This window comes from Lemur catta, chromosome 19 (genome assembly GCF_020740605.2).
Source record: "Lemur catta isolate mLemCat1 chromosome 19, mLemCat1.pri, whole genome shotgun sequence".
Classification (NCBI taxonomy): domain Eukaryota; kingdom Metazoa; phylum Chordata; class Mammalia; order Primates; family Lemuridae; genus Lemur; species Lemur catta.
Window position 1 is genome coordinate 13,104,423 of NC_059146.1, and position 27,913 is coordinate 13,132,335.

At 36.2% G+C, this 27,913-nt stretch overlaps 1 protein-coding gene across 1 annotated transcript; it reads right to left on the reverse strand.

The window, feature by feature from the left end:
- Positions 1–224: 224 nt before the first annotated feature.
- LOC123624868 (UDP-glucuronosyltransferase 2B4-like) lies at positions 225–13,190 on the reverse strand. Its single transcript, XM_045533090.1, has 6 exons — positions 12,422–13,190; positions 10,944–11,092; positions 7,692–7,823; positions 5,297–5,384; positions 4,174–4,393; positions 225–734 (listed from the first exon to the last, which is right to left on the reverse strand). The coding sequence occupies exons 1-6, from the start codon at positions 13,143–13,145 to the stop codon at positions 455–457; spliced, it is 1,593 nt and encodes a 530-aa protein (XP_045389046.1). The 5' UTR covers positions 13,146–13,190; the 3' UTR covers positions 225–454.
- Positions 13,191–27,913: the final 14,723 nt, after the last annotated feature.

Below are 27,913 nucleotides of genomic sequence, written 5' to 3' on the forward strand. Positions count from 1 at the left end.
GTGTTTTTATGCAATTCTAACTATTGAACAGTTTTCGACAGTTCAAATACTATACCTAAATGAAGTTAATAATTCTAAGCATCTGTAAAACAATATTAATACTGAGACAGGATATCTTGGTGGTCTCATGTTCATGTACATTATGTAAATGGTAAAGTTTAATAAATATTTTTGATATAATTTCTGAATTAGAGTAGTACATGTCTACATAAACCCATATCATATTTAATTTTTTTTATTTTCCCCCAGCTTTTCTTTTCACTTCACAATAAAACATTTCTAACTTTAAAAAAAGTATCAACTATTTCATAAACAAACTTTGATTTTACAAACTAGATTGTGAAAAATCAAGCAGTCACAGGAGGAAGGGAATCTTACATCACAAACTCTTCTTGCTCAAATAAACTGAAGGACTCCCATCTATCAGAGATTATAGTTTCAAGCCTAAATCTAATTACTCCCTTTTTTCCTTCTTTCCTGCTGTAACAAACATCAGCCAAAAAAACAGACAACACTTTGTGAAGATGAATATAGCAGTTGCCACACAGGCCAGCAGGAACCCAATCACATCCAAAGAGTGGTACTGGAACCACGTGAGGTCGTGGGCTGCAACCCGAAGGTGTTTGGCTCCCTTGTGGCGCATGACAAACTCGATCCAGAAGACTGCTCGATCTAGAGGTTTCATGGGCTGATCGTGATGAATTCTTGATAATTTCATAGCATTCTCTTTATACCTGGAAAAAAAAAAACATAAAGATTCCAACACTGAAAGTAAGTTAATTGACTAAACATATCAAATTCATGAAAGGTTTTTGAAAAGTGTCATACAAATGATTCAAAGGAAATGTCACAAAATTGACATAGAATTTGAATATTTTAATATGAGTCATTATAGACAGCTTGATCTTTATATTGGAATTTTATCATTAAATATATTTTTAAAAGGGAAAATTGGAGGTCAGGCGGGAAAGTTAATATCTTTCTAGCAGAAGAAATATGAGCCATTCCATGTGCTGTAAGAAAGATAGTGGAAATGCAATCTGAGAATGATCATCTTGTTGTTTCCAAAGGGAATTCTGTCATGGTGGTTGAAATGCCTCCCGAGAAGTCTCTCTGCTTCTATTCTACTTTTCTGTCTCCTACTCTCTGTTTCCTATCCAATACCCAAAACGAATTTCTATGAAACAAGGGTCATATTATTACACTCCGAGAATAAGATTTCCATCTGGATTCTCATCACATTAAGAATCTGTTCTTCATTCTACAGGACCCTACATTGTTGGTCCCTGAACATCTAACACTTTCCCCACGCACCTTCTCTTCCAGGGAAGTTGTCCTTCTCTTGTCCTTTTAGCTACCACGTGTGTGCTCACCTTACCACCTTAAACTTTTTGTCCCCTCTCTCCCTAACTTGGAACATTCTTCACAGAAACAACACAATGGTTGCTTCTATCTCTTTTTGAGGCTTCCCCTTAAATGTTAACTCTCAGAGAGGCTTTTCCTGGTATGGTGGCACCCCTAGGATTTCCTCTTTTATAGTGTGCTTATTTTTCTTTTGATCTTAGAGTTTTAAAATATGTTGTATATCTTCTGAAATAAACCATTAAAAGGGAAATGCATAAGATAAATGTACATACTCTAAACAGCTCAAATGCTAAAAATTAACACAAAAATTATGTAGATGCCAACGTACCTATTACTCAGATCATGACATGTGGTATCACAACTGCCTAGTAGGATCCCCTTTTCATAGACCATTTGAGTCACTACCCCCATCCTCAAATTAAGTGTGACCCTGATTTCTAACAGTATAGATTAGCTTTGCTTATTTATATCATTAAGTCATAGAATGTGTCTGTATTTGTGTTTCTCTAGCAGTTTTTGTTAATTTTATTGCTGTGTAGTATCCTCTTGATTGACAAATGCTACAGATTATTTCTTTGTATTACGTTTGATGGATATTTATGATGTTAACATTTTTGGACACTACTAATAATTCTGGTATAAATATTCTAGTATATGTATCATCAGGTTTATGTATTTATACATTTCTGCTTCTTATATATTTGGGTGAGGAATTTCTCAGACAAGGGTGTGTGCATAACTATGATTTTTTTTGTTGACTCTGAATTTTATCAAAGTATATTTTTAATTACTAAATATAAAATTTTTAATTATCATTTCCTTGACTATTTCTAAATCATATATATAGGATGGCTAGACCATGTATCATTATGATTTTGAATCTTTAAAAATTTACTGAGTTGTGATCTATAACCCATTATATGGTAAGTTCAGATAACTATTCTATATATTCTTGACAAATGTGTATTTCCAGTTTATACACACATAAACATATGTACATATACATCTCGTACATATATAAGCTATACATAAATATCTGAACATATGTCACATAGATTACACTTTTATATTGTGTTCTTCAAAGGCTTTATGTCCTTAATCATTATTTTGTCTTTTCTTTGTTTAGATTTTATATTAATACAAGTACTGGTATATTTACATTTATATCTAACATCTCATTCTGTATTTTCTCTTCAATTTTCCAATCTGTTTTATTTTTATTTTCTAATTTTTTGTTGCCTTCTTTTAAAGTATTCTTATCACTTATTGTTTACCATTTTTTTAAAGTATTCCTTTAGGTGATACCTCCTTATATAGCAATATTATCGATAGTAGTAAGAAGTGCTGAATTGATAGTAGCTGGTTTAGGCATAACATTTTCCAAATTATTTCCTGAAGAATATGGAAACAATTAATTATTAAAGATTTATTTTATCAAAATTAAAAATTTGTGCTTCAAAGGGTATCATTGAGAATGTATAAAACCAACACATCCAGAATGGAAGAAGATATTTAAAAATCATGTATCTGATAAGAGATGTTATCACAATATATAAAGTATTCTTATAAATCAATAATAAAATAAATTAAAATTAACAAAATGTCCAAAAGATTAAAATAGAACTTTCTCCAAAGAAGATATGTGAATGACCAGTAAGCACAGGAAGAGATGCTCAATATTTTTAGCCATAAGAGAAGTACAAATTAAGACTAATGAGAGACTACTTTACACCCACTATAATGGCTATAATAAAAAGACAGATGAGGAGTGTTGGAAACAATATGAAGAAATTGAAACCCTCCTATTCTGCTGGTACCAATGAAAAATGATGCATGTGCATTGGAGAACAACTTGGCAGTTTTTCATAAATAAAATTTGTCGTATTGACCAGCAATTCCACTAATAATTTCTACTGCCATAATATAAGAAACATATTTTCACACCAAAATGTGTATAACAATGTTTATAATTGGAACAAACAAAATGTCCATGAGCTGATAAGTGGATGGATTAATTCTGATACATTCATATACCAAAGGATATTATAAAAGGGAACAAAATATGGGTGGGTACATGCAACAACATGGATAAAACTAAAAACAATACGCTTAGTGAAAAAAACTATTTACAAAACACCATAAATTGTATGATTCTATTTATGTCTGATTTCTAGAAAGGGTAATCCACAGAGACAAAAATAAATTGATATTTACCTGGGGTTAGGGGCTTATTGCAAAAGATATCTATGCCCTATGAAGTTTCATTGGGGTTGATAAAAAAGTTCTAAACTTATCTTATTGTGATGGCTTAATGATTTTTTAAAGCTACTAAATATATTTATATTTTATACTCTAAATAGGTGAATTTTATGCATTGTAAATTGTATGTTATCAAAACCTATTAAAGTGATGATAATATAAAAGTAAATTTTGGGGCAAGAAAAAAGTAACATTCAGAAATTTTAGGAATTGAATTAAAATATTTTATCATATTTCTAAGTTCATTACTCCTTTTAACTTTGAATTCAGTCTTGTTTTTTAAAATTCATCCATTATACTTATCTATATATCAGAAGTTATTTTTATGTAGAAGATTTTTGCACTAACTGAATACTCATTAAATTTGTAGAGTTCAATGCAACTGTGAAATTGCATTGAACTGGTAGAAAATAAAAGCAGATTTCACATTGGTTGTGTAATTTAAATTCTTCCAATATTAATGTACTAAAAAGGGATGAATCTCATCTTCCTTGTTGACAAGAGAACCTATCTATAAATACCACAGAGCAAAAAAATTAATATACTCACATAGGGTCATTAATGACTGTCTTCAAAGCACTGAGCAAATCTGTACTTGACATTGTCTCAAAGTCCAATCTAACAGCAGCTCCCTTGGCCTTCATGTGAGCAATGTTGTCTGGTTGATCCGCAAACAAAGGAATGCCCACCATGGGGACCCCGTGGTAGATGGCCTCAAAGATGCCATTGGCTCCACCATGAGTTATAAAAGCCTTGGTTTTTGGATGACCTAGAATTGGGTGAATATCAGTAAAATTAGTCATTACAAGTCTTAGGAATAAAATGAGAAACGCATACTACAGGACATTGAAAGTGGTAATGTTTTCCAGAGAACAGATTAGAATACCCATAAAACTGCTCAGAAATTGCTGTCAGATTTCACAGGAGGAAGCACCTACTTTTGCTGGAGAGGAAAGTGAAACCTGCATGGAAGAAAAGGCGTGTGACCTGAGAATGGAAAAATGAACACAAGATTAGCAAGTAGAGAAGATGAAAAAGCACATTTTGTATAAAAGAAATAAAATGTGTGAAAAATAAAAAAGAAAGAAGAAAAGAAAAAGATTGGGCATATGTTAACAAACATGTGTTCTCTTAAAGAAATAGCGCAGTCGCTGAGTCTGACACGTAGAGTGTCCAAGGCAGCAGGGAGTGTCATGGGAGCAGGGCTGAAATCAGAGGAAGGACAGGCCACACTTCACTGCGAAGGTGTTAACACATTATAATAAAGCCTAGGGATTTACTCCCAGAGAAAATGCAGTCACTGGTAATAGAAGAGCGACTGTTATTTTTCCGTGTCATGTGGAATAACCTTGCAGGAGGGAAAAGGGTAGGGGTGCAGTTGTAGAAATAGGAGACAGAGAGACAACCCAGGAAGCTATTGAAAAATTATCTGAGAAGCAATTACACCTCATGTAAAGATACTTTGTTTTAGGTCATAAAGAATATGAGTGTACCTAACAAAATGCCAATGGTTATAGTTTATTCTTCCCCCCTAGGGCTTGAAAATAAATATAGTCAGGTTTATTTTTGAGGTTTCAAAAATAAATATTTAATATGTTAGTTGCTGTTGACCTACATTCACTCTAATTGGCTGTTAATCACATATTCAGTATTTTTTTCTCCAGTATCTTACCAAGAAGGTCATTCTGAGGCAACCACTTGAACAGCTGAGTATTGGGTCCTAAGGTTTCTGGTTTGTTGCCATCAAATCTCCATAGAACCTGATAAGGTAAAGAAAATACCTTGTTCTATGGGTGGAACTTTGAAGTTATGGCACAGTAAAACTCTAACGGGGTTATCAATCATCTGGTTAAATCCTCTCCATATAAAACATCAAGAAATGGGCCGGGCACGGTGGCTCACGCCTGTAATCCTAGCACTCTGGGAGGCCGAGGCGGGCAGATCGTTGAAGCTCAGGAGTTCGAGACCAGCGTGAGAAAGAGTGAGACCCCGTCTCTACTAAAAATAGAAAGAAATTATCTGGACAGCTAAAAATATATATAGAAAAAATTAGCTGAGCATGGTGGCACATGCCTGTAGTCCTAGCTACTCGGGAGGCTGAGGCAGGAGGATTGCTTGAGCCCAGCAGTTTGAGGTTGCTGTGAGCTAGGCTGATGCCACAGCACTCATTCTAGCCTGGGCAACAAAGTGAGACTCTGTCTCAAAAAAAAAAAAAAAAAAAAACCATGAAGAAATGAGAACAAGGTTCTAAAGTAATGAGAACTACTAAAACTCCGAGGTAAATAGGATAACCAGATTTCACGTGCTTATGGTTACAATCACTTTGGAATATAAACAATTTTAAGTAACAGACTAATGATATTTTCAATGGTAAATTCAAGTGCTTACGAAACTGACAATGTATGTATAAAACACATACATCAGTAATGATGTTTGCATTTATTTTACTTGTGTATTTTCTAGTAGCTGCCATCTTCTAAATTTAATAATTTTCTGTTTATTCCTTCTTTTAAATGTTTATATTTAATTATCTTGGACACTTAATAGTTGTACATATGTAAACATGATATCTTCATACAGGCATATAATGTGTAACATTGAAATCATGATAATTGTGGTAGCTGTCACCTCAAGGATTTGAGTGATATGAGTAGTAGTTTGTTTATATCTACTTTTTATATAAGTCATTTCTTTACAGTTTGACATTATTTGATTTACAAAAATAATCTGTAAGATCAGCTACCGTACTTCTTCTAAGAAAAAGTGTAAGTGGCAATTTTTGACAAAAATTCAGAGTGTCACTGCTATTTTTAGTTTTGAAAACTCTTTGAATGTAGTCAATTTATGAATAACAACACAGCTGTTGAAAAAGTCTAAAATTGTGTTTTGTTAAATTTTGCTTCATAGATCATTAACACTTAGATGACAGGCTACAGCAGTGATTCCTATGGTCTGCTATAACTGAGCCATTTCCATGCCCAGTACTGAAATAAGCTGATTGTAGACTTCCAAGACAATCTTTATAAACCTGAATAAAATTTAGAAGTGTTTACCTTCCACTTGCTATTTGAGTGTTGAAGTATTTTGAATTTTCAGCAAAAAAGTAGCACAGGTCATTAGAAGAATTCTATGTCAGATAGAAAACTTAAAAAGTAATTCAGAAATACACATGGACTGCAAATGTATTGTTTATATTATTAATGGGAAATAACTTTCCTACTATATCTTATGGAAGGGGTATCTATCTGAACCTCTTCCCATTCCTGCCTTCATTCTGATTGACCCCTTCCTTTCTTCCATGCTCCTTCCTCAATCCAAAGGAGGTGTTTGTCTAGTGGTTTGATCAGAGTCTTGTGGGACCACGTTTTATAATGCACAGGTTCTACTGTAAGGGCAGGATCCCATCTGCATCTTTACATTCCATGCAGGCCCCTTCCAGGAAGGCAGGCAAGTTTTTCTTTCTCTGATTCTACTTGGCTAGGCGGGTAACTGGAGTGGTGATTTCTCAGCCCAGGCCATCCTTTCTCTGAGTAGAACCCTGAACAGCACACCAAATAGGCCTATTCCAAATTTATAGGAGGTACAAATGGTCAGATTGCATGGGAAGGCTAAACTGCAATGCAGTGCAGACTTTTTCAATATGTGCTTATTGTTTTTGTGCTAGTGCAGACACTCACTACAGTTTAACTCCTTTCTGATAATATCTGTAGTGTATATGGTGCCCTCAGGAAGTCTGTTACAATAGGATTAAATGACAGGGTAGAATTTGGTGATTTCTGTGCACATGTTTTCAATACCATGAGATTTAATAATATCAAAACTTCACTGTATCTTTCAGTATATTTGTTATGATCACAAAGTTAATGTCAAAGTTATTGAAAATGAAATCCCTTCTCTTTACTATTGTAGCATCTTCCATATATATTTTAGATTTTGAGCTGATATCTGACATAAGTAGAGCTATCCTAACAGATAATCTTTAGGACAGAAAATTTCTGCAGCTGTGCTCTTTACAAAGTTTAGCAGAGTCATTCAGTAGCTGTCCACCATCAGGCACTTTATCTAACCTTTTGTGGGATCTGGGCAAGGGCTGAAGCAATCACATTGGCCCTTTCTTCTGTCATGTTACCAACAATCGACCCCAGAGAAAACACCACAACACCATTTTCTCCAGAGCTCTGGACAAAGTCTTCCATCTCCTGTGAAGAAAGAATGTGGCCATCACAAACAGGTATCAGTATAAGAAACATACTTGAAAAGATTGCTAAAAACATCTAAGAAGAGGAAATCAAGTATTATCAGGAATTATTACAGCAAGGGCTGTTTTTTAACTGAGCTAATCACTAAGTTTATTTGGAACGTAATGTGTATTATGAGATAGATGGCTTTTATTGTGCATATTTGTGCAAATATGTGCTTGCAGTGTATGCATGTATGTGTGTGTGCAGGAGGAAGAAATAAAGTAGAGCTATTACAATGTAGTTGGGAGAGACAATGCTAGAAAATATTATACCCAGACTCTCCATTTATTATTGTATTTGCTATTATAATTTAGTTTTTAAAGGCGGCTTCATTTGGCTTTAATTCTATATGTTTGTAGTTCTAAATTACTTTTGTTCATTTCAGGCATTTTTCTGTAGATTTTTGTTTGGTTTGGAGCCATTGGAGTCATTCTCTGAGTATTACAAGGAGGAAATCTTACTAAGAGTTGGGATGATTTTATATCTACATTTCTTCAGTTCTCCAATCTTTTCTACCTCACTTAAAGTTTGTCAAAATTTGGCAGTCTTTCCCACACACGCACACACAAAATAGGTGAAGGTTAATAATCACTGCTATTCAGGATTATGATATTGTGGTTTAGAATTTTAGTGAAATAGTCCCAAGGATTCCATTTATACATAGAAGTAGATGGTATATAGTTACATAGTCGAATGATCATACTTCCTAGGTCACTGTTTAGGTATGAGACATTTTTTATTCTGCAATTACACTTGAAATTGATGTGCTATTATAACTGTCTGGGAGGGACTGTCATTATTCTCTCACTGTGTCCCACAGACAGCACCTTTGCCACACTGGAGAGAACCACCAGGCCTTTCTGTCATGGAGATCTGGTGATTCTCCTGAGTAGTTCACTGGCAATATGTGAAATTCTTGGTGACTATGTGCTTGCTTGGAATGGATTGAGAATTATTTTGACTTGTATTTTCCATCTATGCCAATTTTTAAATTTTAATACTTTCTATATAGGAATATTCTAAACTATTCAATGTATTCTCCCACCAAAGAAAACAACCAACCAACCCCCGCCCCCCTTGAAAAAAAGCAAAGAGTAGAAACTACAAAAAGACATGTAGAACCAAGTGTTTCCTGTACATCTCATCCAAATCATATACTCTTTTTTTGTCATTGTTCCTTTCATATTAAATTCCTTGTTTCTTTCTCTCTGCAAAATAATGTTCAATGTCTTTCTACATAACAAGTAAACTTTCATATGTTAATCCTTGGGATGAACTATCTATTTAAAACAATTGTTCACAAAAAAAATAGTCTTAACCAATGACATTAGTTTTAATAGGAGAGTCACTGCACTCTTAACACTATTCCATGTAATACATGGGACATCCAGGTGTTCTGTGTGATTCAAGTTACCTGAAGCCACATTTCATGTAACTTGTGTTCAATGTTTTGTCTCACTGGCTGACTACTTATAAAAACCTTCGTTCATTCAGTATGAAGTAATACAACTTCTCTTTACAGATTCATTACTGATCTCACTCTGTGACACCTTTATAAAAATAATATAAGATCAATGTAAGAAATTTTGTAATAGTATGAAACATTAAGAAAAAGATATTGAGTTTCATCCAAACTCTCTGTATACAGATAGTCTCAATTTAAAGTTTATGTGCTTTCATTATTATTTTTATTCTGTTTATAGAACTCAATGTATTTATGTGACGTATGTTTAGAAAATTTTAATCTTATTGTATATAAATTGAAATCATAGAAAAAATTGTGATCTTGTTCTCTTCATCATTTTGCCCCTCAGTTTCCAACAAAACTTGCATTATGGTTGATTAATTATTTTTTGGTAAAATTATTGTAGTAATATGGCATGAACATAGGATAAGTTTTTAATCTTTTTTTCGTATAAGATATTTAAACTACTTCCAGTATTAATTTTATGAATATCTGCCACAAATATTAAATATGCCCACCTTGTTTTATTTTTGGTTTATATACTTTCATATACATATACTTTGAAACCAACAGCTATATGCATTTTTAAAATGCTTGATATATTTTGCCAAATGTCTTACTATTTTAAAGTACACAGGTATTATCTCAGAACTTAATATTTAATGGAAAAGTTAGCAATTTGTAGGAATAATTACTTTATATAATAATTAGAGAATACATTTCACAACTATTGACTTGAATTCAAATCATTATGCAAGTTAGTAGCAATGGCTAGTATTAGTATTTATCACTATTTTACTACTAGTTTTCCTGTTCCTTATCCTCCTTCTCCTACTCTCTTCCCTTCTTACTGGCATTATCATCTTCCCTTAAAGTAGGTGGGGAAATTTATTAATAGGGTTAGAGTGCACAGAATTTTCATTAATCTTACCTCTCCTTTTGTCTCTGGTGAAAATTACCATAAGCAATTTGTACTCAACATAAATATTGGGTTTTATCTTTGAATAAGATTTCAGTTTTATGTTGGTGCTAATAAAAAGGTAGACCAAAAATATTTCCTAAGATATTACATTAATATGATAGTGCACTAAAAAGCTTACTTTTCCTTTTGTGTTAAAAGTATGATATCACAATAAAATATATTGGGTTCTTGTGCTCCATCATATGGAATGTTATTTCATATGCTGGCAGAATTGTTTTGTAACTCAAAATTAAGGTCATTCTTCAGATACAATTAATAGAATTTATTTGATCTTTATTATATATGGACTGTACATTTACTCTGAACTTCTCTGTTAGGCCATTATGATGTCCAGACAAAAAGTTTCCTCAGGAAGCTTTATTGAGGTATCCTATAGACTTGGCCTAAGGCAGGAAACACCTGCTCTGATAAGGTAAACCATCCCTTTTATGCTCTAAGAGGTAAAACTCTGGGGTCTCAGTGAGGAATAATTTCAATGCTGGAATGAAACAAGTAAACAAGTTTTGCTGTCAATATTTGGGAACACCTTTATATTGGTGAGGAACAGTGTTCCTTTTAAGCTAGAATAATGGTGAAGAGCCTCAACTCTTACAATAAATAAACAAAACCAAACAAATAGGAATATGTTCACCTTAGGCAGGGGTTTGGCAGGTTTGCAATGGTGTCCTCCAATGAAATGAAAATTTGGTAAGAAAGGGCGAGGAAAATCAAAATCCCAATAGTTTCGAATAAGCCACATGTCAGCTTTATTCATTGTCTCATAGAACGTAGTGGGTCTGCCTGAATGAGAGAAAGAAAAGAAAACATTGATGACACAAGAGAGTTGTCATGAGAATATAAAAGTAATTTCCTGAAAGGAGTTGGGATAATGTAGCCAAAGATATATAAAGTGTTTGTGCTTTGATAAAACAAACATATACACATATTGATATATAGGCATGATTTAATTCCCATGCACTATATATGTTGCCCCTAGGTTTGTATAAGAAAAGCAAAGTGCTAAGAGAATTTTTAGAGGAGACTATGTCTCTAATATTACATCAGTATATTCACGATCATCGGTAATTATTAACATAAGCCACTCTGGAATTACCCATGCATTTGTTTATTTTCTAAAGCTGTTGTACTAACAAATATACATTTACACATATCTTTGAGTTCTGCTGTCAATTAATCCTACAAAACACATAAAAAGTTTCATTGTAATAAGTACTGAATAGAGTTTCAACAATTTATGAAGGTATTCTCATGATCTTTGGTTCTCCAAATGTATAAAGAGTTTTTCTGAAAATATGGTTGAAATCCTTGTACATACTACTTCTTTAGGTTCATGTGAAGATCTTAATAATATTATTATTTTAAGAATAAATACATAATATTTACACATGGAAGTTAGAATTCTTTAAAAATTATAGAAATGTACAGAATTTGCTACCCCTTCATTTGGCTCATATTTTACTTAATGTAGACAAATAATTTAATAAATTATAGACACAAACTTAGATGTTCACACATCAGTAAGATTTTAGGCATTAAAACAGATAATCTCAAGCCCATAGTGAAGGAATGTAGAAATATTGGAAACCTCAAATTTTAGTTGTTTGTTTCTGAGATAGACCTCTCTCAACTCTGAAGGAATTCTTTTGGTTATACAGAAAAAATATTTTAATTTCTAAATAAGAAAATTAAGGTACATAAGGAGAAACAACTTCCTCAAAGCTACATTAAAAGCTGAGCTAGAACAACGTTTAACTCCTCAATCGGCACATCTGCCTTCATCAAGATGTTTCTTGATGTGTCCATTCACTTTTATTAGAATGAAAAAAATGTGTAATAAAGTAGATACTAGATTGCTTAAAGAAATACCAAGTGCTTTAATTGGCACATTCATGACTTCATGGGTGTGCTGTAGAAGTGGTGGCCACAAGGTTCTAACTGATCCTATGATTTTTCCATAATATTTGTGAGATTGATAGATCATCTTATATTTTCATTCCATAATTGCGTTTATAAAACACACAGTTGTCTGATTCATAGTCATACAAGCTCACCTTCCAAGGCATAAGGAAAGATAGGAATTAACAACCACCAATTAAAAACATGACTTACCTAGTACTTCACTGTAGAACTGATCCCACTTCTTCAAATTAATTGTTTGGAACCAAAAATCAAAATAAAGCATGTATATCATATTTTTTACCCTCTCCATGAATGTCATTTGATCACTTAATTCTGACATAACTACAGGTACGTAGGAAGGAGGGAATAGAAGTCCTCCAGCATGCTTCTCATATGCGTAGCCAGGAGAGAAGCGGACACTGTACACAAGGGGTGTTTTAAGTATCTCAGCCAGGAGCTCACCACAGGGACTAATGACATCTGCAAGAACCACATCAAACTTTGACTCCTGTAGCCTTGTCATAATTTTCTTGTTTAAAACAACATTTTCACAGAGCTCTTTCAGAATTTCAGAAAATTCCCACATGATTTCTTGTACTTGTGAAAAATGTGACCAAAATGTAGTTTTTGGAATATCATATATCCATTTATGGACCAGTTGGATGATAACATCTTCAAAATCACTTTTAGTTAAAGTTGTAGGAAAAACTTCAAATTTAATACTGGCTGCTTTTTTCGGATCAACAAGAATGGAAACAGAATGTGTCAATACAGTCACCTCATGTCCTCTCTGGACAAGTTCATCCAGGATTGTCTTCATATTCATCCAGTGGCTGTATTCTGTGGGCCACACCAGCACCTTCCCACAAGTCCCAGAGCTAAAGTAACCACTCAGTTGTATGAGCAGGAGAACTGAAGCCAATTTCATGGCCATGTTGGTGAAGTGCAATGTTTCTTTTACACTCGATGTTCCTTTCTGCCATTTCTCATACTTGTATCCAAGGATAAATCAATCAAGTTAAAATTTAACTCATATAGTTAAAAGTAAATACATTATTTGAACAATGTGAGCATGTGGTTTATAAGTGAACAAGGCAAAGGTAGATGAGCTCTTATTTACTGAAGTGTGTTTAATGTCCCTTTCATGTAATTATAAGTGCTACAATCCCGCTAATTTTGATGACCTGGCATGTGCAAGTAACAGCCAATTGAATCCAGAAGCATATAAAAAGTACACTATGACCAACTGTGATTTATCCAGAAATGTAAGGATTGTTCAACATACAAAGATTAATCACATACTTTTTTGCATGATTAAAACCCTTCACAAAGTAGTGTTAGAAGAAATTTTCTCAACCTGATAAAAAATGTCTATGAAAACTCACAACTAACATCATATTTTTTGGTGAAAAACAAAAAAAGATTTTTTTCCTAAGGTTTGGAAGAAAACAAAGATGCCTTGTTTCATCACTTCTACTCTACAGTGTACTCGAAGTTTGAGTCAGATCATTAGACAATAAAAAGAAATAAAAGTCATCCAGATAGGAAAAGAAGCACAACTATTTCTATTCACAGATGATGTGATCTTGTATATATAGGAAATCATAAGGAATCCACATAAAAAAAACTATTAGAGCTAATAAGCAAATTCAGAAAAGTTGTAAAATGCAAGAGCATCACACAAAAGTCAGTTGTATTTTTCTTTCTACAGTAGCAATGGAAAAAAAATCCATTTACAATAGCTTCAAAATGAGCAAAATAGTCATAAATAAATTTAACCATGGAAGTGAAAGTCTTGTACACCAAAACTACAAAATATTGCTCAAAGAAATGAATTAAGAAAAAATAAGTGGAAAAACATTCCATGTTCATATACTTAATATTATAGAGATAATAACCATCAAAGTTATCTACAGATTAGAGGAAATTCTGACCAACATTTCAATGACCATTTTGATAAACTTGTAAAAATTGATCCTAAAATTCATATGGAATTGTAAAGGGCCCTCAATAGCCATCACAGTACTGTCAGAGAAGAACCAAGTTGGAGGACTCACATTTTCCGATTTCAAAGCCAATGACAAATCCACAATAACCAAGACAATGTGATATTGGCATAGACATTAATGTAGATAATTAAATAAAATAGATGTGACCATCATTGTAATGTCAACTTATTTTTGACAAGGATATAAAAAGACTTCAATAGAGAAAAGAAGGGTTGTCTTTATTTACATATTTTTTTAAACAAATTGTGCCGGGCAAATTGGATACTCACATACTACAGAAGAAAGGTGGATTCTTATCTCACACCATATTCTAAAATTAACTCTATAGGAATTAAAAACCTACATGTAGGAGATAGAACTATAAAACTATTAGGAAAATAAAATGAGTAAATGAGTAAATCTTTGTGAAATTAAACTTGGCAATGGTTTCTTGGATATGATACCAAAAGCACAAGTAACTAATAGAGAAATAGATAATTTTTAATAAAAATTATATGTTTCATTAAAATTTAATACTTTTGAGCTTCAAAGGACACCATGAAGAAAGTGAAAACACAGCAAACAGAATTGGAGAATATATCTGCAAATCATACATCTGATGAGGGGCCTATATGAGGAATATATAAAGAGCTCTTAAAACTAAATAACAAAAGGATAAAACAAACCAATTAAAAAGTAGGCAAAGGACAAACAGGCATTTCCCCCAAAATAGACAGTAGTCAGTAAGCACATAAAAAGTGTTTAACATCATCAAGTACCAAGGAAACGAAAGTCAAAACCACAATAAAACACCACTTTTAAAATAAGTATGACTCAAATGTTCAGAGATAAAAGAATCATTGACATAAGACAATATTTGAATGAGGTAAGAAAAATGAATACAAAAACAACTATTTGGATATTATTAAAATCAGAAATGGATTCCCCAATTATATGAAATGCTATTGTTTATATGAAATAAAATATAATTGAATAGATGAATAAAAGAACGAACAAGATCAGCAGTAGAGAGCATTAGTGAATTCTCAGATTTTCTGACTGACTCTCTGAGCCCTCAACAGGAATCACCTAACATATTAGAAATTGCCAATTAGCTGATTAAAATATGTGTTATTTGTTAACACTTTACATTAGTGCCCTCCTGATTATCTGCTTTACTTCTAAAGCTCTCTTTTTTTCTAATCGTTTTTCTTAATTTTATTTTATTTCAGAATACTATGGGGGTACAAACATTGTGGTTATATAAATTGCTTTTGTGTAGTTCTTGACCTTAACCTTTCATGCTATGCTTCACTGAGGAATTTGTGAACTGATTCAATATATTTATCTCAATTTTCAATTCATTCTGTTTTGACTCTTGCAACCTGCATGTCCTTTTGATTGACCCATCCAGCTTCAAACATCTCACCCCCTCTGACCTAGGATTACTTATTAATTTATACCAGTCTTCCTGACCTTAATCGATCTCATTTCTTTGCCAGTTGCTCTGAGCCACCGTCATACTCAGGATTCTAGAATATTTACCAATAACAAATGTATGTCTTGTAACTTCTCTACACCAAAGAAAAGTCAATAGAAAGACATCAGAAGAAAAAATAAGTGCCATAAAAGAACAGAAAACTTGAATAGATCGACTGAGCTTTAAAGAAAAATCACAACAGCTTGTATTTGGATAAACTTTGTGACATGCAAACTAAAAACCAGTAAAATCTGCCAGATTGCCACTGCCTACTTCTGCTCCAACTGAAAATGAGCCTGAAATCCCAAATCTAAAAACTTTCTCAAATGACTTCCCTCTTGAGTTTAAAGAAAGAAACTTACAGGCTACTCCAGACATTAACCTTTCTTTCTCCTTTTTCCTATACAAATGCCTATTATTAAAGACCTGTTTGCCTGCATGATATATGCTTTGCTTTGAAAGCCCATCTATAATGCTATCTCCTGAAATGAAATACAAATGTTTAAGTGAACTTTCATAGTCCCAGAAATGAGAGACTGGTTTAATGGAATCTCTTGCCATGAAGCTACTAACTCAATTTTTCTTTCCATGGCCACCAAATCAGCTTTTAGTGTATAAAACTTCTGGGGGAGTTTTACACAGCAGAATGTTGGAGCTCAGAAAATGGTATCCTAAAATATAGTGCTTTGACATGCTGAACTAACTAGCAGCCTCATCTCGCTAACCCTCCCTTATCTCTAAACACTCTGTCTCTGCCAAAGCACATGATGAAACTGTTCTCTGAAGTTCCCTTATCTACTTCGAAATGACTGAAATCCTCTGCCATATTACTATGGCTCAGTTGAGACGGGAGACCCTTCTTGGCCACGTTTGCCTGAAATTTAGCCTCTAACACGTAGCTGAGTATATATGAGAAAATGAGGCTGAGAACACCTCTTGAAAAGATATTAATACCATATCCTTCGATGGGAGCTGTAGGAATGGAACTCTTGTCTTGTCTGCACCTCTGCACAGTCAGAGGTAATTCCATCAGTGAGAGTTAGAAGAGTGGCCAAGTGAGCATGTGGATCAAATGACACAGGCTGCTATTGTTTTTACCAGGATTCAGCAGATTTTTTTTTTTTTTTTTGGAGTTAGGGTCTTGCTCTGTCACACAGGCTGGAGTGCAATGGCATGATCATAGCTCTGCAACCTCAAATGCCTGGGCTCAAAGAATCCTTTAGTCTCACCCTTCAGAGTAGCTGGGACTACAGCTGTGCACCACCACCTCTGGCTATTTTTAAAATTTTTTTGTAAAGAAGGGGTCTTGCTGTGTTGCCCAGGCTGGTCTCAAACTCCTGGCCTCAAGTAATCCTCCTGCCTAGGCCTTCCAAATTGCTGGAATTTCAAGTGTAAGCCACTGTGCCCAATCCTTAGTAGATTTTCTTAAATGCATGCTTTCTTTTTTTCTTTTGCTATATGGCCTCAGAACAATTAGGACTAGAGAATTTAAATAGTTGTTTTTAAAAAGTATCTTCATTAGTTAGCTTTGTTTTACTTACATGCTGTTCTGTGGACCTTCTTGAACTGCCACAAGAGAAGTGGCTGATGCAAGATTTTCTTGTACAATTTCACTCTACATTATGTGTATATATAAGAAAACAGCATAGGCATATTTTTACATACCAGAGAATTGCAATTTAAGGTTAAATATGACATTTAAAAAGTAAGGAAAAGCATAAGATTGAGGCTATGTTTCTGTATGTTTTTGTTTGCTTGGTTGTTTTTGTTTATTCTATTATTCCCTAATGCTGAATATAGAATGATTCCAATACTTAACGCCAGGTGGCAAAAATGGGGGATAGGGAAATGAGAAGTGACTGTCTAATGTGTGCAGTCATCCTTTTGGGATGATGAATATGCTTTGGATCTAGAGTGTGCTGATAGAAGTACAACATTGTAGATATAAAAATTGCCAGTGAATTGTATATTTTAAAATGTTTAAAATGGTGAATTTAGTGTTTTGTGATTTTTAACTCAATTATTAAAAAACAGGTGGCAGACCAAATTTGGCCTAGCTGCCTTACTTAGCTTCTTAGCCCTTGGTTTAACTATATATGTATTTCCTGCATAGTTTAAATAGGAAATAATTTTATTTTTATTATCTATGTTGAAATATGTTACATTTAAAAATATAGTAGGTAATTTGTGTGAGGACTAAAATCGTGTAACAGTTTCTATCCATTTAACAATGACAACAACTAATATAAATACATTTATTTTTAAATTGTTTCATAATATTTATATGGTAAATGTGATATGTTATTACATGCATAGAAAGTATAATGATCAAGTCAGGATATTTACGGTAGCCACTACCTTGAGTATTTATTACTTCTCTGTGTTGTAAAAACCGTTAAGTCCTCTCTTCTAGCTATCTTGAAATATACAATATATTTTTGTTAACTATAGTTAACCTACACAGCTATTGAACACCAGAAAACATTTCTTTTTTCTAGCTGTATGTTAGTACCCTTTAACCAACCTCTCTTCAACCCCCAACACTCCCATAATACCCTTTGCACCTTTGGTGGCTATCATTCTGTTCTCTTTCTTCATGAGACCAAGTTCTTTAGCTCCCATATATGAATGAGAACATGCAACATTTGTCGTTATATGCCGGGCTTATTCACTTAAGATAATGACTTCCAGTTCTATCCATGTTGCTGCAAATGGTATGATTTTATCTCTTTTTATGGTCAAAAAGTATTCCATTGTGTATAAATGACACATTTTCTTCTTCCATTCATCTGATGATGGGCACATACGTTGATTCCATATGTTTGCTATTGTGAATAGTGTTGCAATAAACATGAGGGTGCAGGTATCATTTTGATATACTGATTTCTTTTCCTTTGACTAAATACCCAGTAGTAGGATTGCTGGATCATATAGTAGTTCTATTTTTAGTACTTTTAGAAATCCCTGTACTATTTTCTATAGTGGCTGTCCTAAGTTACATACCCACCAACAGTGTATGAAAGTTTCCTTTTCTCTGTATCCTTGTCAGCATATATTATGTTTTATCTTTTTAATAGTAGCCATTCTAACTGGGATCAGATGAAATCTCATCATGATTTTGATTTGCATTCCCTAATGGTTATTGATATTGAGCATTTTTTCATATATCTGCTGGCCATTTGTATGTCTTCTTTTGAGAGATGCCTATTCATGTCCTTTGTCTAGTTTTTAATGAGACTGTTTGTTTGTTTTCCTGTTGAGTTGTTCAGGTTCCTTATATATTCTGGATATTTGTCTCCTGCCAGATGAATGGTTTGCAAACATTTTATCATATTTAACAGGTTATCTTCTCATTATGTTTATTGTTTCCTTTGCTGTGCAATAAGTTTTTGGTTTAATATAATCCCATTTGTCTATTTTTGTTTTTGTTGCCTGTGCTTTTGAGGTTTTAGCCATAAAATCTTTACCTAGACAAATGTTCTAAAGTTTTTCCCATAAGGTTTCTTCTAGCAGTTTTACAATATGGGTCATATATTTAAGTCTGTAATCCATCTGGAGGTGATTTTTGTATATCATGAGAGATAAGGGTCCAGTTTCATTCTACTGCTTAAAGATATCCTATTTTCCTATTTATTATTTATTTATTAAAGAGGCTGTCCTTTCCCTAATGCATGTTCTTGGCATCTTTGTCTAAAATCAGTTGGCTGTAAACATATGTGTTTCTTTCTAGGTTCTCTATTCTTTTCCATTGGTCTATGTGTCATTTTTTTATCAATGCATTTCTGATTTGGTTACTATAGCCTTGTAATATATTTTGAAGTCACGTAGTGTAATGCCTCCAGCTTTGTCATGTTTGCTCAGGATTGCTTTGGCCTTTGGGCTAATTTTTGTTTCCACATAAATTTTAGTATTGTTTTTCTATTTCCATGAATAATGACAAGGGTATTTTGATAGGGATTGTATTAAATCTGTAGCTTGTTTTGGCTAGTATGGTCATTGTAACAATGTTAATGCTTCCTATTCATGAGCATGGGGTTTCTTTCAATTTGTATCCTCTTCCATTTCTTTCTTCTGAGTTTTATAATTTTCCTCCTAGGAGACATTCCTTTCTTAAATTTATTCCTAGGTATTTTTGTGTGTGTGTGGCTGTGGCAAATGGGATTACCTTCTTGATTTCTTTCTCATCTAGTTCACTATTGGTGTATAGAAATGCTATTGATTTTTTTTTTATTGTATGTTGACTTTATATCTTGAGGCAGCAGATATTTGGCTTGTGTTTTTTTATCCACTCAGCCAGTCTATGTCTCTTCAGTGGACAATTCAAGCCATTCACATTTATTGAGAGAATCTATATTTGGGGTAGATTTCTGTTCATACTGTTGGATAAATTCTTACTTTGTTTTACCTCAGGATCCCTTGTGGAGTCAGTGTTCTGGACTTTAGCTCTTGACTAGTCTTATATTGGTGGGTGTCTATTGCACTGTTCAGTGTGTAATGCAAGTCTGAGTACTTTCTGCGGGGCAGGTCTAGTCTTTGCAAATTCCATCAGTGATTGCTTGTCTGGGAATGTCTTTCTTTCTCCTTCATATATGAAACTTAGTTTTTGTTGTTGTTGTTGTTGTTGTTGTTTTTGAGACAGAGTCTCACTCTGTTGCCCAGGCTAAAGTGCCATAGCATTAGCCTAGCTCACAGCAACCTCAAACTCCTGAGCTCAAGTGATCCTTCTGCCTCAGCCTCCCGAGTAGCTGGGACTACAGGCATGCACCACCATGCCTGGCTAATTTTTTCTACATATATTTTTTAATTGTCCAGCTAATTTCTTTCTATTTTTAGTAGAGACAGGGTCTCGCTCTTGCTCAGGCTGGTCTTGAACTCCTGAACTCAAAAGGTCCACCTGCCTCGGCCTCCTAGAGTGTTAGGATTATAGGCGTGAGCCACCGCGCCCGGCCTGAAACTTAGTTTTGACAGATAAAGAATTCTATGTTGGTCAGTATTCTGTTTTAGAAGAGTGAGAACGTGTCTGCTGTTCCTTCTGGCTCATGAGGTTTCAGTTGAGAAGTCTGCAGTTGGTCTGATAGGTTTTCCATTGTAGGTTACCTCCTGTTCCAGTCCTTTCTTAGAATCCATATTGAGAATTCTTCGTCTGTCATTTTAATTATTCCATTTAAGTTGGTATGTGTTGTTGAGGATCTAATGATTTCTTTTGGGGGTGACATTTCTCTCTGATCTTTCATGTTTCCTGCATTCTTTTGCTGATTCTTTCTCATCAGGCTTCTTGGTTATGAACTGATGGTGTTAGGACTGGTTTATGGCCCTATCTCCAAGTCCCCAAGCATTGTTCCTTCACAGTACTGGGGAGAGGCACCCTGGTCCTTTATTGCTTTAGGGGTATTTTAGCAATTTGGGTTACCTCAGACCTGTTCTCTTCACATCTTGCCAACGGAGACTAGTGAACTAGGTCCCCTAGCTTAAGCTGCAGCTGGTGGGTTGCCATTGTGTGTGTGACTCCCTGCCCTCTAAAAGCTTCCGATGGAAGGCGCTATGGTAAGCTATTAGGTTACACTCTCTGTCGTCGATTGCAGTTTGCGTGGAGGACGCACATATCAAGGTAATCTGAGGTCTGTGTGGTGGACTCTGGTCCCCCGCATGGGGTATACGAATGCCCTGATCTTTGGGAGGGGCCTTGCCACTCTTGAGGGTGGCTTGGATCCTGTTCCCCATTAAAGTGGAAGTAGGGGCAAGGTGGGTCACTGCCGGTGTGCACAAGGCTGGGTTTGTGTACCTCTATGGTTGCTTGACCTGCTGCTAGGGGGAGCCACTTAACATGTTATTCAGGGCTCTTTCACCATACTTGGAGGGCTGCTTCTGATGGGAGGGGTCAATTGGTGCAATTGCTGAGGTCTCTGGCCTGGTTTTTCCTTCCCTGTCCACAAACCCCAATACCGGAGGCCACCTGAACCCAGAGAGCAAGCCCTGGAGTTATGTTCTTACTAGGTGACCTAAGCCAGTCCAGCAGGCAGAATCCACAGGCTGTCAGCTACTTTTCAGCACCATAGGACGGCAGAGTCATGCCAATCACACAGAGAAAGCAGCTTTTCTTACTTCTCCTTCCCTCCAAGGGTGGAGTCTGCTGCAACCCACATGAGAGTCCCTGGGCCAGGGAAGGTTTGTTGCCCAAAACTGTCATGCACAGCCACCTTTCTGGTCTAGGGACCACAAAGATGGCGGCTGCCTGCCCCTGGGGAACTAGCGTTAGGGACAGGCACTTGAGAATTGCTGACCAACACTGGTCTGGGGAACGGAATCACCAGGTCACCGACTGTTTTTCAACACCGAAGTCTCGTTGACTCATGCCACCCATGCAGAGAAAGTGGCTTTTCTCACTTTTCCCCACCTCCAAGGGTGGAGTCCACCGCACCCAGCACAAAAGTCTCCAGGCTGGGGGAGGGGTATTGCCCAAAACCACCTTGCACAGCCCTGTCCCTGGGCTGGGAACCACAGAGATGGAGGCCACCCGCCCCTGGAGAGCTAGTGTTGTGGGAGACCACTCAAGAATTGGCAGAAGCCAGTTTGGCAGGCTGAATCAATAGGCCACCAACTGTCACCTCCGCATCACAGTTCCACAGTCTTACATCTGCCTACCAAAGGGCCCTGGTCATTTTGTCCTACCCTGAGCCAGCTGAATTACCCACGGTTTCCACGGTCAGAGCTCCCTTTTCCGCGTTCACCTCCTGTGCTCTGGTCCTGCTGCCCACCAGAGGCGAGGTGCTGTCTCCAAAGTCTCTCATGCAGTCTCAGTCACAGGAAGTAACCGTGCAGACCAGTCCCTCCCCCACCCAGTGCAGTCCCTGCACAGAACACTGGGACTTCAAATGTTTCCTGCTATTGTCTCCTCTCCACAGAGCCTGTCCTCCTGTATCATGACTTTGCACTGACTTAAGGCATGTTCCTGCCTGAGTGGGTGTGGAGGTCTGCGAGGGAGCCGGGCGTCCTCCTGTGGGTCAGCGCTGGCTGCATGGGCGGGCATGGCCCTCCCGCGCTGCACTCTCTTCCCTGTTGTATTTCTTGCACTGTCCAGTCTTTGTGAACGTATCTCGCGTTCACCTTTTCTCCTGCACTGCGTAATCTATGCTGTTTCACGGCAGATTCACAATGCTGTTCTGGGGTGGAGGTAGGGCTGTGATCCACTAGTGTGTAGCCGTCCCGGGGTCTTCACCTACTTCTCTGGGAGCAGTGAGCCTGGAGGTCCCAACTAATCCACCCTTTTCCCTCTCTGGAGAATTTTTCTTACAGATAGATCCTCATTATTTTTTGTTGATCTGTTCATGTTTTCTATTTCTTCCTGATTCAGTCTTGGTAGATTGTGTGTGTCTAGGAATTTCTCCATTTCATCTAGGTTTTCTAGTTTGTTAGTGTATTGTCCGTAGTAGTCTTTGAATGATGTTTTTGCATTTCTGTGGTATCAGTTGAATGTCTCCTTTTTCATTCCTGATTTTATTTGGGTCTTTTTTAGTTTTTTCTTTGTTAATCCAGCAACTAGCTTATTGATTTTGTTCGTGTAAAAAAAAAATCTTTTCATTTCATTTATCTTTTATATTTTTAGTCTCTATTTCATTTAATTCTGTTGTTATCTTTCTCATTTATTTCCTTCTATTAGTTTTGGGTTTGGTTTGCTCTTGCTTTTCTAGTTCCTTGAAGTACACTATTTACTTGTCATCATTCTATTTTTTTTGATGTAGGTGTTTATTGCTATAAACTTCCCTCTCTTAGGATTGCTTTTACTGTATTCCATAGGCTTTGGTACATTGTGTTTCAATTTTCATTAGCTTCAATTTTTTTTTCGGTTCTCTCTTAATTTCTTTCTCACTCTCATGGGCATTCAGAGGCATATTATTTAATTCACGGCATTTGTATCATTTCCAAAGTTTCTTTTGTTATTGATTTCTACTTTTATTCCATTGTGGTCTGAGAAGGTACTTTTAAAAAAAACATCCATTTTTATTATTGTAATCCTTGAAATCTGTTCAGACTGACTTTGTGGCATGGCATATGGTAAATTTTTAAAATGTTCTGTATATAAGAAGAGAGTTCTGTTCTGTGAGGTATTCTATACATTTTTATTATGTGAGTTTTCCTAATAACAATGCTTAAACAAAAATTATGGAATCCTGAGTCATGATGACTGTGGCTTAGAGTGACTGGCAAAGAAATGAGATCATGGAAGGTCAGATAAACTGGTAAAAATTAATGAATAATCCTGGGTCAGAGAAGGTGAGCTTTGCAGCTGCATTGATCAATCAAAACGAAGACACACAGTTTACAAGAGTCAGGATAGAAAGAAGCAAAAATTGAGATAAGTACATTGAATCAGTTCACAAATACGTCAAGGAAGCATACGATGTGTGGTTAAGGCCAGGGAAACAATTAGAAAAAAGAGAGCATTAGAAGTAAAACACCACCATGCAGTGACCAAGGGTACAACAACACTTGAGATACTAATGAGTTAGAAATTTGAAATATTGTCTGCTGTACCAGTTTTCAATTTATGAAAGGTAGAATTTTAAAAATAAGTTATTTTAAAAAACATCAGGCATGGTGGCTCATGCCTGTAATCCCGGCACTTGGGAGGCCGAGGCAGGATCATGGCGTGAGGCCAGGAGATTGAGATCAGCCTGGGCAATATAGCAAGACCTTATTTCTACAATAAAAAATTAGCAGGGCATAGTGGTGTACACCTGTAGTCCTAGTTAATTGGGAAGCTGAGACCAGAGGATGGCTTGAATCCAGGAGTTCAAGGCCGCAGTGAGCTATTATCATGTCACTGCACTTCAGCCTGGGTGACATTGCAAGATCCTGTTTCTAAGACTAAAACAAAAAACCCCAAAAGAAAACCTTCCAGTGATGTAAAACTAAGAGGAAATATTAATAGAAAGGAGAGAGTCATGGGTTCATCCCAGCATGGTGGAAATCTTTATACTGTTATTAAGAAATGGCATTAAAAAAAAAAGGAAGTTAATATGGTTAAAACAAAGGTCTTAACACTATCAGGTTGGGTGGACCAAACGGACTCCCTGAAAGTCCCCACACCTTAAAGAGCCCCAAACAAATCTACTCTACTTATTACAGTTTGGAATAATTTAAAAAGCAGGAATTCAGAGATTAGAATGAGAAAGCTTATTAACAATTGCTTCAGACAATGTTTAGGTGGGTTAATCAAGATAAAAATTGAGAAAAACGCAAGGGTCTCTTTGTTCAACTCACTACTGGGGAACCAAAACCTTATGTACATGAGAAGGTGAAATTGTCAGGAAATGAAAATGAGAAATTCCTGGGATTACTTAATATGGGATCCCCATGCACTATGATACCAAGATACACTGGCGAAGTCCTGACTGGGGCTGCAATTAGATTGAGAGAACATAAAAATGTAAGTGTTGATAGGATTGTGAAAATTAGAGTGATTAAACAGACTTTAGGTAAAGAAGTTTTCTCCTTTTCCCAAATGTCTTATGAGATGGATATTATGACTGGCTGGGGAACGCTTCTACAAAATATTATAATACAAAACCTGTTGATAAAGTCCTAACGGAGGTACAGTTAGAAAAGTAAGGGTTAATCAAATTTAGATAAAAGTTTATAGGAAAGTTATATATTTGAATATGCTTTATGTGAAGTGGTTGAATCTCTTTTATCTGACATGGGTGCTTTTGCGCTACAAAGGCAGAGTTGAATAGGTGCAAGAGTCCATAATGCTTGCAAATTCTAAAATATCTACAATATATATGTCATATGAAATAAGCAGTTAGATATTGCAAGTGGAAGTGGCTTGCCAGGGATCATTTGGCAAAAAACATTTGAAGTTAAATGTGCTAACCGCAGCTGCCTAAGGCAAGGGATAACATTCTTGGGCAAGTAATAAACAAATGGAATAGCCTGGAGAGGAAGAGGTTGGGGAGGTGATATAAAAATACAAGCATTTTGAAAAAAGGTATTGTATCCAGAGATGCTAGAGCAATTGGGCCAACTTATGTATGAATCATGTATCTCACCACCAAATGATGTATTTATACTGAGGACCTTGGATATGACACAGGGCTCCAAATTGAGTGGCTAGAGAGATAGAGGGAAAGAGAGAGAGAGAGAGAGAGAGAGAGAGAGAGAGAGAGAGAGAGGGAGAGGGAGAAACAGAGAGAGACATAGAGAAAATGTATTCCCTTTTCTTGCTGACATTTGGAAGTTATGTTACCTTCCTTCCACTGTACTCTCTTACACATATTTGCATTCGTGAATTGTTCTGTGAGAAATATATGAGTGCGTGTGTCTCTCTGGTATAATGAATTTTTTACCTTTGGACATATACTCAGTAGTGGGATTGCTGGATCAAATGATAGGTCTACTTTTAGTTCTTTTATGAATGAGGAATCTCCGTACTATTTTCCAGAGAGGTTGTACAAATTTACATTCCCACCAAGAGCATGTAAGCATTTCCTTTTCACTGCATCCATGCCAACATCTTTTATTTTTTGACTCATCAATAATGACCATTTTGACAGGAGTCAGGTGGTATCACATTTTGGTTTCAGTTGGCACTTCCCTGATGATTAGTGATGTTGAGCATTTTTTCATGTGTTTGCTGGCCATTTGTATGTCTTCTTTTGAAAAATGTCTGTTAATGGCTTTTGCCCATTTTTTAATGGAGCTATTTGTTTTTTTTTCTGGATGAGTTATTTGTGTTCCTTGTAGATTTTGGATATTAATTCTTTCTTGGATGCATAGTTTGTGAATATTTTCTCCCATTCCATAGGTAATCTATTAACTCTGTTGATTATTTATTGTCTTGTGCAGAAAGTTGTAGTATGATTAAGTCCCGTTTATTTATTTTTGTTTTTGTTGTGTTTGCTTTTGGGGTCTTAATCATAAATTGTTTGCCTCAGCACATATTCACAAATGTTTATTCTATGTTTTCTTCTAGAATTTTTATGGTTTCAGATCTTAAATGTAAATATTTAACCCATCATGAGTTTATTTTTGTGTTGTTGATGGATAAGGATCAAGTTGCTTTCTTCTGGCTGTTGCTGTCTAATTTTTCCAGCACTATTTATTGAACAGGGTGTCCTCTCCCCAGTGTAGGATTTTGTCTGCTTTGTCAGAAATCAGTTGCTTGTAGGCGTGTGGTTTTCTTTCTGGTTTCTGTATTCTGATTCATTGCCCTATGTGTCTAACTGCAGCAGAGGTGCTGGATTCACCTCAACTTCCTGGCTGCAAGGCTGCCAGACTGGCTCTTGGTTGTGGCTGAAATGCTCTAGGAGGTGAGGTGTAGTCATGCCAAGTAATTGCCTACAGGGTGGGAGGCTCCTCGCAGGAGACACAGGGAGCTGGGGAAGAGAACTGGCAACCCCACTTTCCCTCATGGGAGGTAGTAGCTTTTGACCTTGTGGCACACAAAAGCACTTTCTGTGGCTTCTTAGAGGCACACAAGTGAGTCCCAAGCTCCACGCAAGTCTGTGTGTGGTAGGTGTTCTATTAGAGGCAGGGCAGCTACTTCCAAGGGCCCCTGCCTAATTATCCCCTGCAAAACACAGAGCAGTCCAGAATGGAAACATCCCTGCAGCTGCATATGTCTGAACAGCAGTGGCCAAGAGAGGGGAGAAGGAGAAGGCTCCAAATGGTTGGGAGCTGATCATCTGGTCCCCTTTGCATTTAGGGACCTTCTGGGATAGTGCCCTCTTCTCTCAGCTGAAAGTAGCCTGGCCTAAATGCCGAAGCTCCAGAAGATCTACAGTTCCTCCAGGTGCCACCGTTCCCCAAGGCTGTGTGGTCTGAGTATGTGCTGACAGGTGGGGCCCTGTCTGTGGACTGAGCAATGTAGAGACCCAGGGCTGAGATTCCCAGGTCAGGACTGCTAGTGAAATACTGCCTAGCCATGAAGGAGGGGAAATGAGCCTCACCCTCTGTGCAGAGCTCAGGCACAGTGAGCAGAGTACTACTGGGGATGTACTCCCCAATTCAAGCCCAGAACTGGCCATCCCATGGCTCGCCTGTGCCAACAGCTCACGTTTGGGACCCGAGGCAGCTATGTCCACAGAATTGGGTCATTGGAAGAGGGAGGTTCTTGTCTCCACATCTCTTCTTGGGTTCTGGCGCTGCTTCTGCTCTGGGGTAGGGTCACTCTCCTGCCCTATAGACTTCTCTGCTCTCATGTTTCTACTGGCAGGGGTGCAGACAACTTTGCAT